The following is a 24823-nucleotide window of genomic DNA, read 5'->3' as shown; positions in this document are numbered from 1 at the left end:
AACAAAAATTTATTCCTCGTCCATCCTTTTTAATGAAACAGTCGGATGAGGAAAATTGTCATCGTCATCAACACCATTACCATCCTCACCATTCTTTTCTTTTTCCCCATATTCATCCTCTACCATCTCTGTCTCATTATCCCTATCCTCATCCTTAGTCTTATCGTTGTCATCATCCAACAAAATCATGGCCATCAAAACTCCTCTATTTCCTTTGCACAATGAGAAAGCCTATTCATGGTAATTACCGCTCGAAGGTATTCATTAGAGTCGGTGATCGATGGAGAAAAGCCATTTGTTTGCTTACCTCATCAATTCACTGAGAGATAAAATAAATAAAAAAACGAATCAATACAAATTATTATGGAAAGAAAATCATGTAGAAGAAAAGAGAAAGAAAAGAAATTAACATTGAAAGTTCCGAAAAAATTCAGCTGACATGATAATCAAAATGAGAGGAGGTTCGACGACGATAAGCGAGGTAAATAAAAAAAACAATTTGAAAAAAAATCAAAAAGAACCACGAAAAATTCGAAAAAATAACAAATAAATAAGATGAAACTTTTTGTTGTTATTGTTGAAATGATAAGACGGAAACAGAAATGACCCCATAGTTGTTGTTTGCAACTTTGACCGAACGGTCGAGCTATATAACGAAAGTCGATGGTATTGACCCAAAGAAAATTTTGTTAATTTAGTTAGATTAGTTAATTGTTCCTCAAGAGGCTTCGGACTAACTAGAAGGGGTGAATGTAATGATGCAAAAGTTCTAAGGTTATCGAGAAAAATTGTCAAATGTTGATTTAGAGGTTCGCTTAATTAGTTAGTCCAAAGTCACTTTTAATTAAGAAATTGTTACGAGAAAAACAAACAAAGATCGAGGTGATAATGAAAAGAAAAGTCAAAGTGCCACGAATCGTCGACAGAGAAAATAGAAAGAGAGAAAATTTTAATATAAATAGGGTAAAATAGTCAGTAGTCGAGGTTGGTCTGTGTTAAGTTGCTTTCATCACAACAATAAATATGTAATTTTGGTAATTAAGTGTCAAGAAATTAAAGCTTTGTGTCTACAAGGAGATAAGAAAGTTTGTTCCACTTAAGACCCACCCCTCAGATGCGCAATAAGTGAATTTGATTGTTGACATTTTCGCTCATAAATAATTAATTTGATTTCTATTTTTTAAATTAAGCACTTGTACTAGTGGTGCGATGATAATATCGATTCATCGATATTTTACGATATTTTATAAACAATATTTATCGATAACTTGATCGATATTATCGAAATTCAAAATTTCGATTCGAAAACTCTTACGGGTTGAACACATTATTATATCGACGATTGGGAAGATCTCACTTCATTATTGACTTTTAACTCTAGTGACAAGGCTACAGTCTCGTCGACAAATAGTTTACATCCAGCGGTGTTAAAGGCCGAGTTCATATTACCTAAGAACAGTGAAATTTACGATTCGTATTTCAATGCAACCGGACTGTCCAAAGGTTTCGCTTATCTTAATGGTAGAGGACTTGGACGATATTGGCCAACAAACGGACCACAGGTCACTCTTTATACACCAGGAGTTTGGCTGAAACCTTATCCTAAAGTAAATCAATTGATTATCGTTGAACTGGAAGATCCTAAGTGTTTAACTGTTGATAAAATTTGTTCGATAAAATTTGATGATCTTCCAATTTTAAATTCAAAAACACCAACAAATCAATAACAATAATATCTGCTATTACAATTTACCGATTTTTACTAATGTAAAAGGATAATAATATTAATTTGAAAATCTTTTTATTTTTTTTAATAAAATTCAAATTCTTATTCATATTCGATGCTTAACTGATAAACTAATCAACCATATCAACACTGTTGATTGGAACGGAAGCAGAAATTGTAACGATTGAATCTTTTGAACTTTTTTGATTTTCGATTCTGATTAAAATTCTTGCCCAATTTAACCAAATACGACCAACTCTTTTATTCCACAGGAAAGCAAAGAATAACAATAATCCTTGATTAGTATTGATAAAGACGAACAAGTATTTGGCCAATTGATGGACAGTCGATTTTGGCGGAGTCATTGGAATGAGAAGAATAGTTAGCCAAGAGATACTAAGAGCAGTTGCTATTCGACTAAATACCGATAATTGTGTGGGTATTGACCTAATTGATAATCGATTGATACTTTGGACTGAAACTGCAACACTCGCATTCAATGTTCTTTTTATCCTCATGTAACTTGCCAAATAGAAAATAGAATTCAGTGAGTTACTGAGAGAAATTGGAACAGCAAAATAAATCAATATTCCAATCGAACTACGAATCCAACAAACACCTTGGAATGGACCAAAATGAGGAGCGAAATCATTTGAGATAAATTCATTAATCAACGAAACAGCAACAACAATCAAGACCATCAAATGAGCCATGATGAAAGAAGTGAATCTGCTTCCGTATTTTGAATTATCCTCACAATGAATTGAATCACATGTAACAAATGTACGAAATATGTGAAAACCAATGATACTACAATTAAGCGAGAGAAAGAGATCAATCAGCCAAATAATCAAACAATCAAACAATCAAAGAGACATCTCAACATTTACCTTGACCAACTAAAATTGAGTAATATAAAGTAATGCATGACAATTGCCGCTAACCAACAATTAGTCCAATAAGCTCCCGTTAGAAAATGTAATTGTAATATCAGAATAGTCAGAACCAAATTTATTGTATTGAAACCTGGAAGAGTCGATGATATATCAGGAACCATACTAAATGTGACCAAAATCAGCACTAAAAATACACAAGAGACAATTAGACAAACACCTACAATCTTGTTTTCCGTTTGATTGCCGACGCAGAAAAAGTGTGAAGGCTCACAAATCTTCACTGACGAATTAAAGTCAACTTCGAACTTATCAGTTACTCCATAAAGTGATTTTATGTATGCACCATTATCGATAAACTCGTAAGAACCAGCGGGTAACTTGAAAGTCTCACAGAAAAGTCCAGTTACTTTCTCACAGAGAATCGCAAATGTGACTACTTTAAGACGATCATTGTGTACTAGAACACTCGCTATGTAAGAACCTTTTGGATAAATTCGGCCATTCTCATTGTTTAACAATTTATTAGAATTTATAAAAGAAAAATTTAGTCCCCAATGAGGTATTTTTCGCACCGATGAGCCTTCACAAAATGATGGGTTGTAATTAGCTAGATAACTGACAGAAAAATCCAGACTGAAAATGTAGAAAACGCAACCATCAATTTGAAATGTTTGCCGTTCCGTTAGCCAACTTTGTATCTTTTTGACTATTTGCTCGTTAGAAATGACTAGTCCAACGTCTTCCGATAGTTCAGCTTTGAATTGAGCATAATAACCACCAAGTGGTACCATATCCTCAATGTCTATACGCTCAATGGAAATATTTAAAACTGAAGCTAATTGTATTTCAAATTCTTTACGTGTATTCTTGTTTCGAGTAAGTGTCTTTCCATTGGTAAGGCTTACGTAAAGTGTGAGAGACCATTTTTCGGCTTGGATATCAATAAACTCTTTGCGAGCACGGAAACCTTCAAATGCTTCGCTCACTTTACATTTTCGATAAGGCATATCACCGATTGTAGATCGACAATAAATACGCCGACATTTACCTGCCACTCTATCGTATACTTGAAATTCACCACACTTTTTGGGCTCAAAGTACCAAGTTATTTCGTGACGATTATTGAATCCATAGTTTACCAGTGTTGCTTTCGAAGGAATCAAAATTGAACTTTCAGTTGTGTTCGAAGTTGAATAAATTCCAAAAAATGTTACTATAATCAAGAAAATAAAAAAATTAATGAAAAACATAACTGAAAACAATAGAAATCTCAACTCGATCCAGTCACTTGAACCATCAACTTCTTTGTGATATCAAAAGTATCAAATGTTACTATTATTAATATTTTATTCAGTCGAAAAACTAACAGCCTTGAAATCGAAAATTTATCTTGGAAATTTGGACTTTTTGATCTTCAGTCAATTATACAAAGTAAACATAATATTAATTGCATTTACCAATTATATGTATTCAGTTTATCGATAAAATAGATTATGTAATATGGTAATTGAATCAAAAGGAGAGTAGGTAAGTCCAAATTTCACTGTTGAGATCATTCATCGAGGATATAAGCTCAAGCTTTACTTTATTAAAAATGTCTTGAAAAGTAGATCTAATAAACTTACCTGTGATATTAGTTGTATTACACTAGGATGGATAATTCAGCGACTGAAGTTATGGCTCCGAAAATAAGCGAAAAGGAAACAAGAAATCGGAGAAAAACGTTGAATTAATTAAGCTTTCTAAAAATAATGAGGGATGGTCAAAGTTTGATTTGTCGTTTGATGAAGAAAATTGAAAGTACCCGTCATGGTCTTTTCCATCGCGAAGTTTGTAAACATTTTCCATGAAATGAGGAGCCCACCATGAGAGTGATCCTGTGGTGAAACAAACGCAAGTAAATCCAATCGTCGACCAAATGTAAGAGGGAACTTTAGTTAAATAAATTAAATCTTCTTTAACATTTGATTTTTCCATCAGCTCAACACCATCAGCCTCGCCTCTTGGCGGTTCTTCAAGGAAAAGCATCAATAAAACAACAGATAAGACACCTAAGAGAGGAGTCAATCGAAGTGCATATTTCCAATCTCCGAATGATCTCGAAAGTAAATCAGCACAAATATAACCAAAAATTGGAGCCATAGTCATATGGCTCAACCTCAACCTTATCCTCACTTTAACCTCAATGTTTGTCTTTTATTTACAATCATCAAATTGGATCTTTGGAATCAATTAATGCAATTTGTTAATTTTAACTCGTCATCTTCTCTTAATTATTAATATTTGTAATCCAAACTTATTGTAATTCCCCACCCTAAGTTTTCGTGTACAATTTTCCTCTTCAAGTAGCACTTGTAGCATTTACTCTACAGTTTAATGTTAAATCATTGCATCCACCAGGATGTTACCAATACAATTTAGCAATCAAATCAATGTTAAATTTGAATTTCTTGATTATCTAATCATTGATAAAGTGTTGTTATAACTCTTTCTGCACAAATAATTTTAAAATACCGTCAAACTCATTTTCTCGGCCTGTATAATGAGTATTTGCTCAACAAGGTTTTAATTGTAATTCTAATTTTGAGTACTGGCACGCAACGAGTTTGATTTGTTAATAAGTATAATTTATTGAGTAAGTTTAGTTTCAAGTTTTAAGTTTTAAGTTTTTTTTCACAATTCAAAATATAGACAAAAGTTTAAATGATGCTTAGTTTTTAATGGATCAAAGAATAAATTTTTTGTTCATGAAATTTACGCCAATTCAAACTTAGGGTTATTATTATTTGCTAATTTGTTCAACAATTAGCCTAGCTTTCGTTTCTGTTTCACCCAAGTCATTAGTTGCGCAGCAAATATAAGTACCACTGTCTTCAGGATACACTTGTCGAATCACAAGTGAACAGGAAGCATTGTCTTGGAACATCTGAAAAGAAAGCAGCAAATAAATTTTATTAATTATCTAGCAACATTAGTCTATTCAGAATTGATTTATAACGAAATTTTACCTGGAAATCACGATTAGGTTGAATAAGTTGTCCTTCTTTGTACCATAAAATAGAAGGAGTTGGATATCCTGAAAGTGAAGAGACAAAACGAGCCGGAGTTCCAACGGGTACTCGTAAGTCTTGAAGTGGGGTTAAACTTGGTGGAATAGTTAAAGAATCTGGAACTGTATCAGAATATAATTCAAAGTATAATTTTAATAATATTTGGTATATTTGTATGATAATATTTAAAACTTACGAATTACTTGTAAACGTCCTGATGTTGTGATTCTTCCCAATGAATTTGTAGCTGTGCATTTATAAACCCCTTCGTCCTCAGGGAAGGCTTCAGATATTTTTAATGTAAAAGTGTCTCTTTCATGTCCCATTCTGAAGTAACGTGATTGTTTGATTAGACTATCCCCTTTGTACCAAGATACTTGAGACGCTTTTTAATTGAAAATAATCAATAGTTAGAATTATGATTCATATTATTAATATTAGAATAATATTAGTTTCTCTCTTCTTTTGCTTACCTGCAACTCCACTGATTTTACACTTAAATGTCACTGGTTCACCTTCATTGACAACTATATCTCGCAATTGTTCAGTGAACATTGGTGGTTTCTCTTTTCCTGGCAAGGATGTTGTTGGTGTTGATGGGACGGAAGGGGTTTTGGGTCCATCGATCGTGACTCTAGCAGAACAACGAGCTTCACCTACTTGGTTAATTGCAACACATTCATAAGATCCACTATCATCTGCAAGAGCTTCTAATATGAGAAGAGTATTCTGATCTTCATCTTCGATCATTTTATGAGTAACTCCAGGTAATATTTTTGTTCCATTCTTGAGCCAATAAACATCTAATGGCTTGGAACCTACAATTCGAGCATCAAGTCGAACTAGTTCACCAACAGTGGCACGAGTATCTTCGATTGTTCTCGAAAAACTTGGTGGAACTGCTCCTGATTTATGGTCTTTTCTCTCTAAAATAATATTGTGAAAGAAAAAGAATGATTTAGATGGGAAGGTTTCATCTTAATCAAAATGAATAAATCAATTTACCTTCGACAACGAGATTAGCAGAACTTTTCGCTGAGCCAGCAGGATTTTCAGCTTTTACAGAGAAAACACCGGAATCTTCAACATAAACTTCTCGAATTGTGAGACTTGACTTTGTTTCGGTTGTTTCGATCTAAAATTTGATGAGCATATTAACAATTAGTTTATTGTAATGATTAACTTTGTATTATTCAGCAAATAAAATTAAGTTTCACTGCACTTTTAAATTGATATGATAATCACTTCTATGTGTATCTCCATTTAAAAGTGTAGTCAAACTTATTAATAATTTTCTAGGCTGTAGCACTTACTTGGAAATCTCTTGAATTTTGAATTTCAAAGTTTTCCCTGAACCATGTGATCATCGGTGCAGGATCACCAGTAAAATGGCATTCAAATGTTGCTCTTTCACCTTCATAGACTCGAACTGGTTGAGTCTTTTTGGTGAATTCGGGTGGTCGTGTTTTCCTTGGAGGTCCAATCACGACTCTCTCTTTAGTGACACCTTTGTGCTCTTGTGACAATGTTTCAGTAGTTCTGATTTTTCGAGTGATTTCTAGATCACCTTGCAACTCTTTCTGGATTTGTTTCTGTTGTTTGGTGAAAATTTCCTTTCCATGAACAACTGATTCCAAAGGCTCCTTTGATTGTGAAGCAACATGACTTTGATATGATTTCGCCATCAAAGATACATTTGATTGACCATCAGGCTTGGATTCTTGGATCGCTTTTCTGTCGGCATAAATAGCCTCAGTTGTATAGCGTTTGATTTCAGGAGCAGCCTAAAAAGTAAAAGAATCAAAAAGAAACAGATTAATTCCTGATGTTCACAATAATAAATCAGCTCTGTTCGCACCTCTTGATCTTTTTGATATTCTCTGATTTTAACTCTTTCGTCTTCACTTTCTTCGGTTCTCCAAACCTCTTTCTCAGTTCCACCAGGTGTAAGTTTCTCCTCGAATATTTTATCCAATTCAGTTTCTTTTCTTTCCTTTTGATATCTGCCAATATCGTAATCGTACCAAGCTAGTTTTGTACACGATCAAAAGAAATGATTTTTAGATTATTCAGTCTCAACTATTGGAATAGACAGTGTTAGTACTTACGTCGAGGTGAATGTTTAAGAACCGCTCGATAATCGTCGTTTCGAGGTCGCACATCTAATGTTGTCCAAACGTGAGCTTCACCCAGGATGTTTCGAGCATAAACTTCAACCTTTCCTTTATCATATTGTCGGGACTTTGGTATATCCAAATGATAAATTCCATCATAACTTAACTTGTATCGAGAACCATTGATAACGGTGTTACCATTAAGAACCCACATAACTCGAGGTCGAGGATAACCAATGACACGACAACAAAATTTGGCCCAGTCTCCTTCCAGTACAGTTTGAGGTTCGGGTTTCATGACAAACATTGGAGGACCTCTTTCTTGGTTACCAGCGTCTCCAGCACTTTCAAACCTAAAGGTATAATAGATAGTAATTGTTAATTTGATTCTTGAAATTGATTTCTGTTCTAAGAAGAATAAGATTTACCTTTGACGAGAAGATTCAATTTGAGCAATTTTTTGGATTCCACTTTCCATTTCCTTAGGAAGCTGAGGATTATAAATAATCTTTTGTCGAGCGCGGCATCGGATGATTGCACGAGTCACATCTTCACCAACCTGGTTCACTGCTCGAGCGATGTATTCACCTGAGTCTTCAGGGTGAACATACAGAATGTCAAGAGCAACAAAACCAAAGTCATGGGTTGTCTTGAATCGATGTCCAGAGGTTAAAGGTTCACCATTGTGATACCATTCGACTTTAAGCTGAGGATCGTCAACAGGTAACAATTTACACTCGAAATGAGCTGAATCTCCTTCGATAAGATTTTCAAGTGATTGAATATGAGTAATATATCGAGGAGCTTGAAGTTTGCTCTCTTCTTCGACCAAAGTGCTTTTTGCCCTCATGTCCAATTGTTTCAGTTTATCAACTGAAAATTCAGGAGGAAGTTGAGGATCTAAGATGATATCACGTTTAGCTGGACATAAAAATAATATAAATCGTAAATTAATTTTCTCCATATGATGAAAGCAAATTCGAAGTCAAGAAATGAAATACTTACATCTTACTTTGAGAATAGCTTTGGTCACATCAGTGCCAAATTTATTTGTTGCTCGGCAAACATATTCACCAGTATCTCTGGGGAGAAGCCAGTCAATTTCGAGAACCACAAAACCAAAGTCATTAACAGTTCGAACTCGAGATCCGGTTAACAGTATGACTCCATTGTGATACCATTCAATCTTAAGGTATGGATCACCAACGGGCTCAAGGCGACACTCGAAGTGGGCTGATTCACCTTCTGCCTTTTCAAGTTCCTTAATATGTGTAACAAAATGTGGCGGCATTGATTTCTCCTGATCGTAGATCATTTCGGGTGTTCGCCAAAGATTCGCTTCTAATTTTTGAATAGATTCAGTGCCAGTAATAAATGATTCCGGTAATTGAGGCTCCAAGATGATTGATTGTTTTGATTTAACGGTAAGTCGACAAGAAACAGTAGCTTCACCGTAAGCGTTTGAGGCTTTACATGTATAAATACCTGTGTCTCGGGAATAGACACCAGCGATCTCGAGGATGATAAAACCAAAATCTGAGATGGTTTTAACTCGACTTCCAGTAACTAGAGAACGTCCATTGAAGAACCATTCGACTTTCATTGTAGGATCGGTTACCGGAGTTAGTCGACACTCAAAATGGCCCATAGCATCTTCAGGAAGCTCTTGATCTTCGGGCGATGATAAAAATTTGGGTGGTTGTTTAATTTCGGTGTCCAAAGTTGCCTCACTAACCCTTGATGCAGCTTCTTCGATAGCAGCAATCTTTTCAATTCCACCTTCCATTCCTTGAGGTAATTGACTCTCCAAAATAATTGACCGCTTACCAGTGATCTGAATGGTACAGGTCGTAACTGCTTCGCCAAATTTATTGACCGCTTTACATGTATAAACACCTGAATCACTTGGATAAATTGGACTAATTTCGAGTACAACAAAGCCAAAATCATGAATGGTTCGAATACGAGTTGAAGCTTGAAGAGCGACACTATTTTTGAACCACAAAACTTGAAGATCGGGATCATCGGTTGGTGTTAATTTAGCTTCGAGATGAGCATTTTCACCTTCCCTAAGTACGGGTGGATTTTCAAGCGGTTTTATGAATCTCGGAGCTTCACTTCTAACTATTTCTGTCAATTCGGTTCGTTTACGAGACCTCATTTCTTCAATTTCAATGATCCTTTCGTTTGAGGCCATTTCAGGTGGAATTTGTGGATCATAAATAACTGAAGATCGAGCTTTAATTGTTAAGATTGCTCGAGTGATATCGGTACCCAATTTGTTGGTTGCCTTGCAAACATATTCACCAGAATCTTCAGCAACACAGTCTAGAATATCAAGAATAACAATTCCAAAGTCATGGAAGACTCGGAATCGATGACCATTGGGCAATAGTTTACCATTAACATACCATTCAACTTTAAGGTAAGGATCATTGGGTGGTGTTAATTGTGCCTCAAAGTGGGCAGATTGTCCTTCGATAAGTCCAGTTAATGAATTAATTTGAGTAATAAATTTGGGTGGAGCGGAAAGGGTCGAATCAACTTGAACATGAGAGCGACTGTAAGGAGCATTTGAACCTTCTAATGCCGCAATTGCACCCAAACTTTGAGGCTGCAAAGAGTCTCTCAAGATTCCACCAGATCCTGTAACTGTTAGAGTACATCGAGTAACATCAGAACCGTATTTATTGGTGGCAACGCAAACATATTCTCCAGAATCTTCTTCATGAGCAAACGAAATATCCATAACAACGTATCCGAAATCAGAGATTGTCTTGATTCGCGAGGACTCTCGAAGTTCAACTCGATTGTGGTACCATTTAACGAAAAGATTTGGATCACCAACAGGAATAAGATTACACTCAAAGTGAGCTGAATCTCCTTCCTTGAGATTAGTCAGTGAGCTGAGCTGCTTAGTGAATTTAGGTTTCTCTCCCTTCTCACGATCGACCATCGTCAATTGGACAGTTGCTTCAGTTCTTCCCCATTTGTTGGTTGCGACACATCGATATTCACCGATATCTTCGTGTCTCAGATCAATTATTTCAAGTAGAACTAAACCAAAGGCATAGTAAGTTCGAATTCGATGTCCAATGTTGAGTGTTTTACCATTGTGGAACCATTCAACGTTCATTGTTTGATCTCCGACAGGTTCTAGTGTAGCCTCGAAATGAGCAGCATCGCCGTCCGTTAGATTGGACAAAGGTTTAAATAGACTTGTAAATACCGGTGCTCGCCCTTCCTCTGGGGCGAGAGTGACCTCTTTTCGTCTCAAAGATTCTTCAAGACGATGAATCTCATCTAAACCTTTTTGCCCTTCAGGATGAAGAGTTGATTCAATGATCTTAGTGTCTGAGGAAACGACTAAAATAGTTGTCGAAGTAAATGCCTCTCCTTGAGCGTTTCTGGCCTTACACGAGTAAATACCACTGTCGTGTTCTCGGACATCTTTAAAGTCCAAAACAACGATACCAAAATCGTTTATTAAATTGAATCTATTTCCCATGTCAAGTTGTTTCCCATTGACAAACCATTCAATGGTCAAATTTGGATCTGCTGAAGGTTCGACACGACATTCAAGGTGAAGAGGTTGATCTTCATTGACGGTGAAATTGGGCTGAAGAGGAACAACGAAATATGGCTTGGGATAAGTAACATCGGCCATAATTGGAGCGGTGTAACCAGATCGTGCCTCTAATTGTTGAATCTTTTCCAATGCCTCAGGACCCATAGGATGTTGAGGTGTTAATATGATTGATGATTTCGATGTGACCTTAAGTGATCCAGTAGAAATTGCCTGACCCTTTGAATTTTTAGCTCGACAAGTATATATACCTTCATCTTCTGCTTGAGCCGATGAAATGTCCAAAGTGATAAAACCAAAGTCATTTTTAACCGAGAATCTTGATCCCGTTATAAGAGGCCGATTGTTGTGGAAAAATTCAATTTGTAAGCTATTGTCCTTCGAAGGTTCGACACGACATTCAAAGTGAGCTGTTTGACCTTCTTTTAGTTCAACATTATTCAAATGAGTGATGAAAACAGGGGCCGAAAACTCTGGCTCAGCGGCTTCTTTTCGGATAACTTGGTAAGATTCAAGTTCCCGAATTTTCTGTAAACTTTCAGGATGCTCAGTACCAAGAACCAAACTTTCCCTACTCTCGACTTTAATTGTGCAAGTAGAAACTGCTTCACCAACTGCATTTGCTGCTCGACAAGTATAAATTCCCGAATCATCTGGTCTAACACCAACAATATCTAAACTAACCAGACCAAAGTCGAATCGTGTTATAATTCGTGAAGCCTCTTCCAATTGTTTACCATTCTTAAACCATTGAATGACCAGTTTCTCATCATCAACTGGTTCAACTTGACCACCAATGTGAACATTTGAACCTTCAATCAACATTTCATGTGAAGTTAAATGTCGGATGAAAACTGGCGCTTTCACCGGTTTGGTGTCAATTTGCTCAGGTATTCGAGATGAAGCGCTTTCCAACCAAGCGGTTTTTTGTACTGCGGCAGGATGTAATGAGTCCAAAAGAATCGACGACTTAGATTTAATTCGAACTGAGGTTGATGTAACAGCTTCACCCGCTCCATTGACAGCTTTGCACATGTAAACTCCGGAATCTTCTGGATAAGCATGAGCGATATCGAGTGTGACGAAACCAAAGTCATTCGAAGCTCGGAATCGTGAACCTAAAAAAGATTTACAATTGATAAAAATGATCAAAACTCATTTCCTCAAAATTTCCTCTGATCATAAACAATTAACTTACCTGATTGTAATTCGACTCCATTAACAAACCATTGAATTTGCAAATTAGGATCATCTGTTGGTATTACACGAGCTTCAAAATGAATTGGTTGGCCTTCGTTGACCTCAGAAGGACCAGCCAACGGAGATGTGAACACTGGCCTTTCGTAAATCTTTTCAGGGATAAAAGCTTCGATTTTGTTACTTGATTCTTCAAGTTGACGAATCTTTTGTAATCCTTCAGGGTGTTTTGTATCCAATTCGAGTGATGATTTAGCTATTTATGATTTATCACAGTAGAAAATAATTAGTTATGATCAAATGTTAATTGCTCTAAACTTACTTTTAATTTTCAATGAGCAAGATGTAATTGCTTCACCAAGTTGATTAGTAGCCTTGCACATATAAATACCAGCGTCTTGATCGGGCATAAGGTACATTATGTCCAAAGCAACGAAACCAAAGTCATGAGTCGTTTTGAATCTTGATCCTGTAAATTAAATTGCAGCCAAAGAACAATTATCAAACTTGTGATCAAATAATTTGTTAATTATAAGCAATTTTCTTCCAATCCTTACCCATTTGAAGTGGAACTGAATTACGGAACCATTCAACTTTAAGGTTAGAATCACCGACGGGAATTAGTCTACACTCTAAATGAGCTGATCCACCTTCCGAAAGATTATCAAGATTTGTCAAAGTTTGCGTGAAAACGGGCCTCTGGAAAGTGGCCACTTCTTGACCTTTTTCAACCACTATCGGATTTTCAAGGTGATGAATCTTGGGAAGAGCAGATGAATGAAGTGTGTCCGAAAGGATTGACGAGGCTCCTAAAAAAATTAGTATTGGAAATATTGGAAATCAATATTAGCAATGATAAGAAATTAATTTTGTGTTGATTGTCATACCCTGTACTTTTAGATTAATTGAACTTTTCGCTTCACCCAATTGATTGAAAGCACGAACGGTATAAGTACCACTGTCTTCGGGAACCAAACACATAATATCCAAAGCAACATAACCGAAATCAAACGTTCGATGAAATCTTGATCCTATGGAAGTAACACAATTGTATGAACCATTAAAATTAATATCAAAGAATAAACTTAAATTATAATTGATTGTATTGACTTAATTTCAATTGAAAAATTCATCGTCATGTTAAAAATATTGATACAACTTACCCGCTGGTAATAGTTTACCATTGTGATAAATTTCAACCTTCAGATAAGGATCATGAGCTGGTTCAATACGACCCTCAAAATGACCGGCTTGGCCTTCATTGTATTCATTTCGACCTCTAAGTTCAGAGACAAAAACAGGCTTAGAAACGGGTCGATCTTCAATCTCAGATCGTTGAGGTAATCCTTGAGCTTCGAGAGCTTGGATTTTCTCCAGTCCTTCGGGGTGATAAGTGTCCGAATAAATTGATTTTTTGGCCACAACATTAATTGATGCAGTTGTCACCGCTTCTCCAAGCTCATTGGTTGCACGGCAAATATAAGTTCCCGAATCTTCAGCGAATGCATACAGAATGTCCAATGCAACGTAACCAAAGTCATGAGTTGTTCGGAATCGATGGCCAGTTTTAATCGCAATACCATTGACAAACCATTCAACTCGTAATTTGGGATCATTGATTGGCTCTAAGCGACACTCAAGATGAGCCGACTGACCTTCTTTCAATCCATCGATACTTTTCAATGGTTTCGTGAAAACTGGCCGTTGTTGGGGTGGTAAAGGTCCCTCAGTTGGACGGACATAAGTTGATTCTAATCGTTGAATTTGGGCTAACGATTCCTCATGAAGAGTACCCGTTTCAATAGGTGAACTGCCAGAAACTCGAACTGAACAAGTTACAACCGCTTCGCCATTTTTGTTTGTAGCTTTACACATATAAACTCCCGAATCAGTTGGGACAATATCAGCAATGTCCAAAGCTACATAACCAAAATCGTGCATAGTTTTGAATCGGCTTCCAGTTGCAATTGGAACACCATTGACAAACCATTCAACTTTCATTGATGGATCGTTGACCGGAGTTAGAGTGGCCTCTAAATGTGCTGTTTGGCCTTCTTGGAGGTTATCAAGATTGTACAATGGTCGACCAAAGTTCGGCTTTTCTCGTATTTCTACATCACGAATTTCCTCTCTGTAGTATCTATTTTGACCTTCGAGAGCACGAATCTTTGCAATAGAATCTGGTTGTTGAGGCTCTAAAATGATCGACTCTTTTCCTTTAACTCGAATTGCAATTGATGAAGTTGCACTTCCTAAATGATTAGAAGCTTTTATTGTATATTCACCAGAATCTTCAGATATAACTTGGAGAATGTCAAGTGCAGCGAAACCAAAGTCGAACATTGTTCGGAATCGATGACCTAAAGTCAACGGTTGCCCGTTACGATACCATTCAACTTTCATGGTTGAATCTGGGAAAGGTTCAATGCGACATTCATAGTGAGCAGAGGAGCCTTCGGCTAGCTCAACTGGTCCTTTGAGAGCTGTTACAAATACAGGCTTCGATTCGGTTGAACGTTCATCGATTTGTTCACGTCGATACTTTTGTTGAGACTCTAATCGAGTAATTTTTTGCAATCCTTCAGGGAATTGTGAATCAACCAAAATGCTTCCAGTGGCAGTTACTTTGAGAGTAGCTGAGGCAATCGCTTGACCTAAGGCGTTTGTTGCTTTACATGTATATGTACCAGAATCGTCGGGTAAAACACGTTGAAGGTCGAGTGATACATAACCAAAGTCATGTTGAGTTTTAACCCGTGAACCTTGAAGTAAGGGTAATCCATTGTGGAACCATTCCACACGAAGAGTGGGATCACCGACGGGAATAATTCGTGTCTCGAAATGAGCTTGACCATTCTCTTGGAGTTCAATGTTTCTCAACGCTGAAGTAAAAACAGGAGCTTGACTTGTGACCGGCTCATCAATCTGAGCTCGAATCCTTCGACCATGCCCTTCAAGAGCTTGAATAGCCTCTAAACTTTCTGGTATCTGAGGCTCAGTGATAAGTGATTGTTTTCCATGGACTTTAAGATCAGCTGAAACAATCGCTTCACCGAAAGCATTAGTGGCCTTACAAGTATATCGACCAGAATCTTCCTCATAACTTCCCATGATTTCTAACGCAACGAAGCCAAAATCAAAGATCTGAACAAATCGAGACCCTTGTTTAACAGGTTTACCATCTGCATACCATTCGACCTGAAATTAGAAGGCCAAATAATGCGTGGAAAAATTAAAATTATGATTATGATAATTACCTTCAAATTTGGATCACCAACTGGAGTTAATGAACATTCGAATCGAGCTCTTTCACCTTCATTTATGACCGAACTTCTCGGTGCCGAAGTGAAAACTGGACCTGATCTAATAACCTCCTCATCGACCTGTTCCCGCTGATACCTTGAGTAATCTTCCAATTGTCTTATCTTTTTAAAGGCTTCTGGATTATTAGAAGCCAATTCAATTGAAGCTTTCGATGAAACTTTTAGATTAACATTCATATCAGCTGATCCTAAATCGTTTATTATCCGACAAGTATAAACTCCAGAATCCTCCTCAATACATTGAAGGATATTAATAGCTACATAACCAAAATCATAGAATGGCTGGAATCGACTTCCAGTTATCATTTGAGTTCCATTGTGATACCATTCGACCCGCAATTTAGGGTCATTTATTGGTTCGATTCGGCATTCAAAATGAGCAGTTCCACTTTCACGAACGGCAACATCTTTAAATCGAGTTAAAAACTGAGGCCGTCTAGCGACAATTTCCTCGGTTGATGTTGACCTTTTATATCTTGAATGGTCTTCTAAATGCTGAATTTGTTGATATGCTTCAGGATGTTGTGGGTCTTGAATGACCGATGGATCCTTTGTGTAAATTGTTATATTACAACTCGTTACCGCTTCGCCTAAGGCATTTTTAGCTTTACAAGTGTAAATACCCGAGTCTTGGGCATAAACACCAAGCAAGTCAAGAGAAACGAAATCAAAATCGTATCTTGGTCGGAATCTGTGTCCAACCGGAAGCGCTACACCATTGACAAACCATTCAACCATCATGGAGTTATCTCCAGAGGGAAGAAGTCGAGTTTCAAGATGAACATTTGTTCCCTCAACGGTCTCAACATTTTTCAATGGTTTAGTAAATATCGGTGCTCGATCTACCGATGTCTCGACCATTTCTTGCCTCTTATATCTTGAGTGATCTTCAAGGTGACGAATCTGATCCACAGATTCAGGGTACTGTGATTCTGTTACAACCCTCGAGTCTTTGGTAACCCTTACTGAAGCTGATGAGTGTGCTGACCCCAATTGATTGGTCACTCTGACTGTATATTCACCAGAGTCTTGATAAAAAAGATCAAGAATATCTAATGAAATGTAACCAAAATCAAATTTGGTAACAAATCGTGACCCCGTTTTCAAAGGTTTACCATTACAAAACCAAGCAACAGTTAATGAGGGATCATTTACCGGTTCAATTCGAGCTTCAAGGTGAACCTTTGACCCTTCCTTAAATTCATGACCAGGATCTCGAAGTGGTTGGACAAAGTAAGGTTTCACTTTGGAATAATCGTCAATAGCATATGAAGGCTCTTCATGATCTCGTTCCAAGTATTTAATTTGCTTCATTGAAGTTTCATGAATGGTTGATGTATCAATCGATGTACGAGAAGTGACCATCAACTGTTTACTCAAACTGGCCTCGCCCAGCTTATTTGTGGCTCTAACTGTAAATAGGCCAGTATCTTCAGGGAAAACATATAACATGTCAAGAGCAACATAACCAAAGTCGAAATAAGTTTTGAACCGATGACCAGTTGTCAATGGACGTCCATTGAAAAACCATTCAACTTTCATGGTTGGATCGGACATTGGCTCTAATCGGGTTTCGAAATGCGCTGATTTAGCTTCAACCAAACTATCTGGACCTACAAGTGGACTGGTAAATTTGGGTCTCTCATTGATTTCAATCTCTTCTTCTCGAGTTCCATGATAACGAGATGAATCTTCAAGATGACGAATCTTTTCCCAACCATCTTCGTATTGAACATCAGTGATGATAGATTTCTTTGAGATTACCGTTAACAAGGCCGCTGTATAAGCTTGGCCTTGATTGTTCGAAGCAATACAAGTGTATTCACCAGCGTCTCGAAGTTCAAGTTTCTCAATGGTCAATGCAACGTAGCCAAAATTAAAGAAACTGTTAATTCGAGATGAGGCTTCCAATGGTTGACCATCTTTCAACCAGGTAACTTTCATTGATGGGTCACCTGTGGGCTCCAAGGTTCCCTCAAAATGAGCTGTTCGACCTTCCAGAATATTAACCTGATTACTTAATTGTCTTCTAAATGTTGGTGGTTCATTTGGTATTGGGTCTTCAAAAGTTGTCCCATGATAAGCTGATCGATAAGCCTCCAATTCCTGAGTTTTACGAATAAACTCTTGCTGCTCCTCTAAATCGGTTCGACCAGTAACAACTCCGGTACCTAAAGGTGAGCAGAGTTCAAATTAATCATCAATCGTAGCTAATTTAGAGATAATTATCTAATTAACTTACTTTTTACTTTAAGTGTTGCTGTTGAAACAGCTTCACCTTTGGAGTTTGATGCTCTACATTGATAAACTCCAGAATCCTCGATTCGTAGGTAAGAAATATTTAATGCAACATAACCAAAGCTGAAAATTGTACTAATCCTTGAACCTGAAATAATCGAGATAAAATCATATTAATATTTCATTGCATTTATTTTGTTCCCATTAATTAATTGAGCCATTAATTGAATTATTTCAAATTATCTGTTGAGAAATATTAACAAAATCTTAGTCTATCGTCTCATCTAAAAAATATCATAGTTATCATGGTAAAAAAGTCTGAGCTTAAACATTTTGAATATTGATTCAGTATATTGATTTGATATTGAGAGATTAGGGTTAATAATTTTTTACCTAAGATTAACAATTAAAAGATGAAGTTAATTAAGTCAATGTTAGGTTTTCAATTATCAAATCAGTTTTATCAAGCTCGTAATTTATGAAAGTCAATCAAGATAAATTATCAAGTCGTTTAAAGACTGAAAACCTATTTACAGAAAAACCATCTAATCATAATGGTAATAATTACGATAACAATCAGCTTGATTGTTAACACGATCAAGTCACATGTTAATCACTTTCGATTGGGGAAAAATCATGATTAAGATTACAGATGAAAAAAATATAATAGAAAATTATGATTAGAAAAGAGATTAATTGTGATTAAGTTTTGGATATTATGAAAAAAGTGATTTCTTTTGCAAAGATATTACAATTAGATTTGAAAATCCATAACTTAGATAATCAATTAAGTTGATGAATAATTATCTGTATCATAAATGTTTTATATTTAGTTATATTTATATGGTAATGATTCTGGTTGTATGATTGTGATCATCATCATCATGAAATTGATCATGAAAAGAGAAAGAAAAAGATAAAAGTAGATTGGAAGATGAAAGATAATGATAATGATGAAAATTGGATGATCATCTATTATACTTGGAAGGTTTTGATTATTGATTGTAATAGTTGATAATATTTTGGTTGATATAATACTGATTATTATATATTATTTTGGTGATAATATAATGTTGATGGTTAGAGGGGAGTTGATTGTTGATAGTTGATGATATCAATCAATTGATTGCAAAAGTTGCAAAGTTATTTTCATGGTTTGGTTAATCCTGATAACACTTTGTTATCACAATGAATACATCAACAAGGAAAATAAGAGTAGAGAGAGAGAGAGAGAGAGAGAGAGAGATGATTATGATGATAAAAGTAGCCAATGTCAACTATCAACAATCATCATCATGAGTAAACAATTCAAAGTAAGGCAGATAGAAAAGACTTTTCATCCCAATTGCCATTAAGATAGGAATCGAAGATATCGAAAAAAAGTTAGTTCAATTCAGATGATAATAATAAGGAGATGAAGATGATACTGGTGATGATGATGATGGAATTGATGATGTGTTATCTTGTCTTCTTTTTTGTATCTGTTTATATTTTTTTACCTATGATTTTTGTCTAAATGATAATGATGATAATGTTAATCTTATTGGTAGGTAAGGAAGGAAGAAGATGAAAGATGAGGATGCTGATTGGAGAGAGTGGAAAAGCTGTAACTAATTTTAGATTCAACTGATTTATTAATCCTTAATGTTACCATGAAATGAAAATTTCATCTCACTTGGTTTAATTTGTGCCATTTAATTTTTCATTTTCTGGTTTAGACTAAATTGTTATTATTAATATGATTAATTATTGACCTACCTATGGCAAGAGGTTGACCATTAAAAAACCAATCGATCTTCATTGTTGGATCGTTGACTGGTGTTATTTGGGCTTCAAAATGAACGTGACCGTTTTCAACCTTATCGTCCAAATTTGTTAATGGTTTAACAAACAATGGGGGGACTGTCGAAAAAGTTTCGTCGATTGATTGGTGTCTTTGGTATCGTTCGTGGTCTTCAAGATGTCTAATGGCTTCTAAGCTTTCAGGCAGGACTGTTGATCTTTCGATTGCTGGTCTGATTGAGACGTTCAATGTCGCGGTTGTAGTCGCCTCTCCAACTTCATTGGTTGCATGGCAAACATAAAGACCAGCGTCTTCTTGGGTAATATGGAGTAAAGTTAAGGCCACATAACCAAAGTTAAAAGTTGTCATGGCTCGTGATGATGCTTTGAGCGGGGCTCCATTGTGAAACCATTGGATGGTCAGGTTGGGATCTCCAATGGGTATTAGACGAGCATCGAATGAGGCTCGATCTCCTTCACGAACATTCAAATCTCGCAAATGTGTACTGAAAGCGGGTCTAGTTACATGATACCTTTCGTCTGAATCTTGGCGTTTCATTGTTGGCTTGGGTCTTTCAATGTGACGAAGGTAAACCGTCTCACTCGAGGGTTCAGGTTCAGGTTCGATAACTTTACTTGGCTTTGGTAGGTAGAGGCCAGTTTGCTCGGTTGGTTGTCGATAAGGTTCAAAGTTAATGTTAACCTTACCTCGAGTTGTCGCAGTTCCAGCTGAATTGGCGGCAACACATTGGTACCAACCGGCATCATTTTTGATGCTTGATTAATATACAATGATGAAGATCCCTCGTTTGTTTCAATGATAACATTTGGTGGTGATGAAAAGATCTGATTACCATCTTTTTGCCACGAAAGACGAGGTATTGGTGTACCGATGGCACGAATATGTAATGCCAATGATTCACCTTCACGAATATGAGTTGTTTTGAAACGTTCAACAAATTTAGGTGCAACAATCAATTCTTTCTCAATGATGGAAAGATTAACATTACATGTCACCTCACCCGTTTTATTCTGAGCACGACATGTATAAGCACCACCATCATTACGATGAGTTACGGGGATCATCAATGAATGAACACCTCCCTCATTAATCAATATTTTATGTCGATAATCATCTAAAACTTGATTACCATTATGATACCAAGTAACTTCGGGCGCTGGACGACCACCAACTCGACAATCAAATCGAACCATTTTACCCTCAGGCAGCTCAAGATCACTCGGGGTTTTGATAAAATGAGGTTTCAGTCCTTTCATTGATACACCAGAAGGATCTTCAACACTCTCGGTTCGTTGATAAACTGTTGATTGTTGTTGTTGTTGATATTGTTGAATTAGCGGTTGTTGTTGTTGAATTGGGGGTTGAAAGTTGTTAAAAGCTTCAATGACGAGATGACAGGATGAAGCGATTCGACCATTTCGATTCTCGGCAAACATTGTATAGTAACCAGCATCTTCGGGTGTTACACTGACTATTTGAAGAGTTGCCAAGTTATCCTGATACCTGATGGAAACTCTTGACGATGGTACCAGAATCCGTCCATCTTTGAACCAATATATTTTAGGCGGAGGATTTCCTGTTACTCGAGCTTGGAATGTAATATCTGATCCTTCAAGAAGCTTCGAATTTCTTGGTTTCTGAATAACGGTTGGCGCTGATATGGGTCGACCTGGAAGAGGCTGTTCATTGATACCCTCGTATAAGATGTTCAATGTCTCATAATAATGACGAATTATTGTCTCACGAAAATCAACCTCTCGAAGTAAACGATATTCAAAAGTGTCAACTAGAAAATTTTGATCTGTTCCACTGTAAAAAGAAGGACCTGATAAACTGTCAACCATGTAATTACTTTTCTCTTGTTGAATCTTGGTCTGTGATTGGCTTTGGTGAATTGTGCCCATGTATTGTCCTCCACCTCGATTCAATTGTTGTGGTTGGCGAGATTGAACCTCTGTCTCTTGAATTTGTCTGAAATAAGTTTCTATTGAGAAAAGTAGTTGATACAATGAAATAATAATAATTAGATTAGATTATCATGAAGAACAGGCAATCTGTTGACGAATTTCAATCTCATTTCTAAATAGAAAGAGTATGGAAACAAGCCAGAGGCAAGTAAACAACCGAGGGAATTGGGCCAACAATCTACTTTCTCATTCCAATTATTTTAACTCAAAAATAATTATCACAGAACTTTTTAGGAAAGAAAGAGAGACGAGGTAAGAGAGACCATGAAATCTAAAAGCTTAAGCTGAACCAGATTGAATCAAATGATTTGATTGGAAGTCAAGATTTTATATTCACGATTCTGATAAAAGATAAATCAACAATAAAGCAAATAACTGTTTTAATTTGTGTTACAAATGTGACTCGTATTCATGGTTCCAATATGATATTCAATTAACTTGATTAGTTTTCTAATTATTGCAATCTTGAGGTTTCATTCATTTTCAACAATTAATCTTAAAATAGTTGTTAATTTTCTGTTAACTATCGAATTTACTATTATTTAATATCATTAGATTCTTCTCAAACTGTTCTATCATTGGTGAAAATTAAGATGATTAAAACGCATTGATTGATGAATAATCAATAATTAAAGTTATGTGTCAATTTTTAGTTTCACTACCTTAAATTGGAAACAGGCCAAACTTTTACAATCGAAAGGTAGAAAAGAAAACCATTAGATTTTCAATTATTAGTCAACTATAAACCTTAATTATCTTAATCAATTCACAGAGAATCAATATTTTGACCTCATAAAACTGTCAAGTGGATTCTTAAGATACTGATTCATTTGATTGAGTAAGTTGCATTTTGGTAAACTGATTGTCGTTCAACTGATTAAATGATATTTTCATTAGAGTTTGATTTCGATCTTATTCGGTAAATTGAACGATTAATTTCCCGTTAAATTTATCCTGGTGAGTAAAATTCTGAAATTAGATACCATGGAAACTGAATATTCTACATGAAAATGAATTTGTTTGTGTCTCTTTTCAGTGAATACATCAGTATGAAGGATCGATCTGAGTCATCAAGGTCTCGTCATAATTAACACCGGTAAACAGCTAATAGGAATCAAGATTTACTGTTAAATTGGTATCTCTGTGAATATAAATAGATGAAGATTACTAATAAACAGTCGAGAAAATAAATCTTAACATTGATAATTTTTCCTTCTAAATATTGTGAGTATTTTGGCAGCGATTTAATTCTTAATCATCATATCTATTTTGTCACTTATCCTAAAGATTAACAGGATTGATTAATTGACTTTGAAGTAACTAAAGAAAAATATTCAACTACATGTTGAAATTAACTTTTATCGTCGACTATTTCTTCTAGACGATTAAGGGTTATTTTAACCGAGAAAATATTGTTCTTCGGTGATAATTAGATAAACTTACGTTGAGGTTGTTTAGTAATTGAAACCGTTAGAGATGCTTCACCAGCCGAGTTACAAGCTGTACAGTTGTACTCTCCATCATCGTCCATTGTAAGGTTCTTAATGGACAACACGGATTGACCATTGGTTGGGTTATAAATGACGGAGTGACGGTCATCGTTTACGATAACGGCCCCTCGTCGAGTCCAAACAACCTCAGGCATTGGATCACCTGAGACTTGACATTCAAATGTCGCATCTCCACCTTCAATAAATTGAGCGGTCGCTGGTAAACGGATGAAAACTGGTGGACTTGAATTAGATGTTTTCAATTTCTTGACACTTTAAACCATAGGAAAAAAAAGAAACGAAAAGAAAAATTAAAAATTCGATTCATATCGAAATCACTGAAAATGTAAATTTACATGAATTGTCAAGTATAAACAACAATTAGATTACAATCTTAAATATTCAATAATGGTACGAATCTACCATTATAAAAACACCACTAAGAGCCACTGGCTGATTGTGATAAGTAGTCAAAGTGAATTCTTGATTTAAATTGAACAATTTACACTTTGATAACAGTTAATCACTTACACTTTTGGTTGATTGCCTTTAACTGACGAAACTGATTTGCCCTTAGGGGAAGGTTTGATCATCGTGATATCTACTTATCTAACGATGTTAACTGTAACAATCACAATTTACAAAGAAAATCAACACTTGACCACAATTTAACTTTTCTAATTGTCTCTCTGATCGATATCAACAATACACAATCAACTGTTTCAAAAAGGTTATCAGGTGTAATCAGAAAGAGTTTCAATTAAACAGGTAAAGGAAAAAGGGTTGATTATCAACAAGTAACAATGAAGTTAATCACGATTGTTGATAATTTTTTCTCTTCTAATTAACACTTGGGTAAAGTATTGAAAGACTATCGAAGAGATTTGGATGAACAGTAGTCACAGATTAACTGAATTACATATTCGATCTCACATTTTGTTATTTTCTTTTTTTCGACTCACAAGAACTAAAAATATCCATTCAATGTAAATGCTCATGTATTTCAATAACAACCATGTAGATGACACGTTAAGCATCGTTGATCTGTTTAAATTTAGCTCAATTTCTCATCAATTCCATCATCTTCTTCTAGTAACCTAACTTCATTTTCGAGTCTAATCTGATTCTCTCATCATCATAATGATTACAACGTATTCATTTTTTAGATTTCCACAGCCTCATCTTTTTCTCATCTTCCATTAGAAAGGCAATAATATTATGTCTCTGATTGCGAGCAATTTGCTCAGTATTTCTTACCATTGAGATAATTATTCCTTCAAAATCTCTCACCAGTTAATATAAATCATTTGATATACTTGATGATTGTCGATAAGTTCTGAATACAAATTCACAGTTAAACATTGAACCGGTTCAATAGTTTAAAATTTTTATCGATGTTTTCATCATTCAAGGTTCTGAAATTTCATAATTT

The 24823-nt window shown here is 35.8% G+C and overlaps 2 protein-coding genes across 2 annotated transcripts; both read right to left on the bottom strand.

The window, feature by feature from the left end:
• Positions 1-1607: 1607 nt before the first annotated feature.
• LOC128391434 (uncharacterized) lies at positions 1608-3914 on the bottom strand. Its single transcript, XM_053351326.1, has 2 exons — positions 2617-3914; positions 1608-2536 (listed from the first exon to the last, which is right to left on the bottom strand). Exons 1-2 carry the CDS (start codon positions 3870-3872, stop codon positions 1858-1860), a joined length of 1935 nt encoding a protein of 644 aa, XP_053207301.1. The 5' UTR covers positions 3873-3914; the 3' UTR covers positions 1608-1857.
• Positions 3915-5227: 1313 nt separating this feature from the next.
• Positions 5228-24294, bottom strand: LOC128391327 (titin-like). Its single transcript, XM_053351187.1, is given in 21 exon segments — positions 5228-5548; positions 5631-5794; positions 5869-6057; positions 6146-6598; positions 6678-6807; positions 6986-7456; positions 7531-7700; positions 7781-8139; positions 8215-8707; positions 8792-12490; positions 12571-12825; positions 12892-13038; positions 13127-13378; positions 13457-13600; positions 13733-15767; positions 15827-18063; positions 18135-18278; positions 19889-20683; positions 20686-21918; positions 23345-23664; positions 23923-24294. Coding segments are annotated over 21 exon segments (13896 nt in total). The 5' UTR covers positions 23985-24294; the 3' UTR covers positions 5228-5404.
• Between the last annotated feature and the right edge of the window lie 529 nt (positions 24295-24823).

This window comes from Panonychus citri, unplaced genomic scaffold (genome assembly GCF_014898815.1).
Source record: "Panonychus citri isolate SS breed McGregor unplaced genomic scaffold, ASM1489881v1 Contig00134, whole genome shotgun sequence".
NCBI classification, from domain to species: domain Eukaryota; kingdom Metazoa; phylum Arthropoda; class Arachnida; order Trombidiformes; family Tetranychidae; genus Panonychus; species Panonychus citri.
Note: the sequence above shows the minus strand (reverse complement) of the source record. Positions and strands in the feature narration are given on the sequence as shown.

What these genes read in the sequence shown, in the direction of transcription:
- LOC128391434 (XM_053351326.1), bottom strand. Translation starts at nt 3,872, where the DNA reads ATGTTTTTCATTAATTTTTTTATTTTCTTGATTATAGTAACATTTTTT. An exon ending in CTCAATTTTAGTTGGTCAAG is followed by an intron (nt 2,537 to 2,616) that starts GTAAATGTTGAG and finishes GCTTAATTGTAG; the next exon opens with TATCATTGGTTTTCACATAT.